Here is a 3,395-nt window from a genome sequence, read left to right as displayed (position 1 = left end):
AAATGCAAGTACAATACTATTGATTACAAGAATTTCAAAATAATAGGCAAAGCTCCAAACGAACACCAATTGGCAATACTCGAATCTTCTTTTATAAACAACTGGTTCCCAGATTAAATACTCAGTACCTCTCTTGAGTTTCCGTCGGAGCCAAAACGTACCCTGACAGTCACTCAGCTTTTGGCTTCAGCACTACTGGTAATTACTGTTCCCTTCTCTTATACCTCCCATTATTTTGTTAAGAAATAACTTTTTATCATGTTTTAACCTGAGTCTGTTTTTTAAATTCTGTTGTTCTTAATTTTTAGCTTCGAAAATGGGACACATGTCCTGAAACGCAGCGAAATAATTAGATTAAAGGATTTTGGTATCTCTCCACCCTCTGATGCTGCTTATTTGGTTTCAAGCAACCGCCTTCAACTTCAGTATATATATATATATATATATATATATATATATATATATATATATATATATATATATATATATATAAGGCGCCTTTGTCGAGAGGCTACCTTCGCCTTGGGGTTGCAAACTAAGCAATGTTGTCCTTTCGCTAAGATCATATCTTTAGTTTGTTGGATGAATTGTTTTAACAGATATTTTTGTTTTTAAACCTTTGAACTGGTTGTAAATGATCTTAAATAGGTTATTACAGTAACTGATTTTCCTGTATTTCAATGAAGAATGGTTATCTAACTGCTTATTTTATTTTTCTGTTCCCGATATATTTTACTTTGAATGTACTGTAAATTGTGCGCTAGTTAATAAACGGCTCACGATAAGGGCCAGTGGAGGCCGAAACTGTTAAGCTAAAAGGAATTTCAGCTTTTCTTCTCCACTGTGGACTACAACCTCATACACACACACGCCACAATTGTATGTATGTATATATATATATATATACTATATAGTATATATATATATATATATATATATATATATATATATATATACAGCTCGTATGCTGATGGACAATTGAGATTCACCTTTTTTGTCCATATTTATTTCCCGAAGTTTCATTATTTTCGTATATAATTGCATGTTCAAGGGCTCTAAAATAGATGAAAACTACACATAATTAGCTTAAAACTGAAACATAAATTTTTGACACGTAAAATTATACTTAAAAAACCAAGATATATTAAAATTCACAAAGTGAGACACTGTTTTATACCAACCTTTCACCAGAGTAAAAGAAACATAAGTGAAATGAAACTAAAAATTGAACAAGGCGTGATCCGACCCCCAACTTACTCGGGACGCATGAAAGATTTGCCCTTCACCCATAAGTTGTAAACATTGTATTCCTAACTTAACATGAAGTGGTCTTTGTAATTAGTACTCATACTTAGTGCTACTCACACTAACAACAAAGATCAAATAAAAAAGGACACAAGTTAAACACATTCATATATTCTCAGTTATAAGTGGAAAGACAAAATAATTGAACAGAAACATAAACTCTAATTCAGTACACCAATTAAATTAAAACATGCTAAAGTCTATGGTCAAATAGAGCCTTGTTTCACCAACGAAAATTAGAATAAATACGCTATATTTTATTAGAAATAAATTTTTTGTCCTCTTTACCATGCACATTATTTATTTTCTACATTTTCATTCTAATGAATAAATCATAAATATCCTATCCTAACAATCCTATATCTTTAACTCAATGCGAAACATTTTTCAAAACTTTTTAGGTCCTCTATAGACCTTTCCTAACTCCCAATAACAACAAGAACAACAACAACAAGAACAATAATAATAAAGTATTTTGTAGACTTACTCCCCGAGAGAGTGAAAATATAACTCAAGACAAGAAAAGGGGAGTGGCCGTTGACTGCATGACTAATGGGGGAACCAGTCGTTTGATCAATAAGGACTCTAAAATGGGTAATTCCTGAGTGTTGGGTGTTTGCCCGATGATTTAAAAATTTTTATTTTCAATGTATGTTTTGAATCTTTAGCGTGAGCTATTATACTGGAGTGTTCGTGAGCTTGGGTGTGCACAAGTTGGGGGGGGGGGGGGGGGAGGGGGGGGGGGGGGCACCTGCTTGGGGTGTTGAGCCCCTGCCCTTTTTGTTGTTCATAGCTAAGGTGACCTTTTGGTCAGAAATAATCATTTAATTGGATCTCATTATACATAGGTTGATTGATATTGGACCAATATTTGACAAAAGCATATTGCCGCCTAACGGTGAAATCAAGGCAGTAAAATTTATTCTTGTCTTATGGATGAAACTATACGCTTTGTGTCCGACAATGAAATCAAAGACCATATTTTCAATGAAGTGCGTGAGTTAGAGTCTACTACTGGTGAAGAACTAGAGGGAACAGTTCTGTCACTTTTGGAAAGAAATGGCTTACAGATAGAAAACGTCGTTGGATAAAGATATGATGGAGCTGCTAACATTAGTGGAGCATACAAAGGGCTTCACTCAAGGATCATTCTCCATAATGAAAAAGCCTTATGTGTGCATTGCCATACACACAGCTTGACCCTTGTGCTTGTAAAAAGTGCAAAATCAAGCAACTTTTTTGCTTCATGTTTTTAACCTAATAGAAATGTTGTACAGTTTCATCTCCGCATCAAGTAAGCAGCTTGCTCTGTTCATGGAAGTTCAGCTCTCCATCCATCCTGGATCACGCCCCCAGCAATTGAAAAAGATGTCTGATACAAGATGTTCCCGCAGAGAAAGTTCACTGAGAAACATAAAGAAGGTGCTTACAGCTTTAGTGCAATTTCGGATTAAGATACGTGAAAATAATCCACCAGAGAAGCAAGTGGAGATGATGGGTTTTTGTTGCATAGAATCAATTCGGATTTTCTTCTTTGCCTGGAAATAGCAGCACCAGTATTCATGGAGACAGTTACTGCATCAAATTCTCTTCAGCGGCATACATGATTACTGATGGTGTGTTGAAAAGTCTTAGTGAGCTAAGGACAGAAGAAGAATTCAAGATTATATATGAAACTACTACTCATCCAGCACAACGTGCAGATATTGAGGCTCCAGAGGAGATTTCAGGTCAGAAGAGACCAAGAGCATTGCCAGCAAGGCAACAGCAGATCACACTTCACAGACTTTGGAGGAGTTCTATCGTGTAAAAGTATATTACCCAATTATGGACACACTTGGTCAAGAAATTAGAAGATTTCAAGGGAAGGATGAGGGAGACTCAAAAGATAACAAAAGAAAGATCCTGAAGTCGCTCCATAGCTTAATCATGCCAATGAACTGGAAGGCAGGTGCAGACTTAACAGCAAGTACTCTAGTTCAAGATCTCAATATGCTCTGAAAATGCTACGGATTCAAAGAAGAGGATGACAAACTTTTGACAGAATTAATGGTGTTTTACTCATCCTACTCCCTGCCAAACCAACGATC

The 3,395-nt window shown here is 35.7% G+C and overlaps 1 protein-coding gene across 1 annotated transcript in view; it reads left to right on the top strand.

Annotated features, from left to right (window-relative positions):
• Positions 1-2,853, top strand: part of LOC135207377 (uncharacterized) — a 65,711-nt gene extending 62,858 nt beyond the window's left edge. Inside the window, exon 11 of the mRNA XM_064239107.1 lies at positions 2,605-2,853. Coding sequence (XP_064095177.1) covers positions 2,605-2,853 — 249 coding nt within the window. The remainder of the gene's footprint in view (positions 1-2,604) is intronic.
• Positions 2,854-3,395: the final 542 nt, after the last annotated feature.

Source organism: Macrobrachium nipponense, chromosome 32, assembly GCF_015104395.2.
Source record: "Macrobrachium nipponense isolate FS-2020 chromosome 32, ASM1510439v2, whole genome shotgun sequence".
In the NCBI taxonomy this organism is placed as follows: domain Eukaryota; kingdom Metazoa; phylum Arthropoda; class Malacostraca; order Decapoda; family Palaemonidae; genus Macrobrachium; species Macrobrachium nipponense.
Note: the sequence above shows the minus strand (reverse complement) of the source record. Positions and strands in the feature narration are given on the sequence as shown.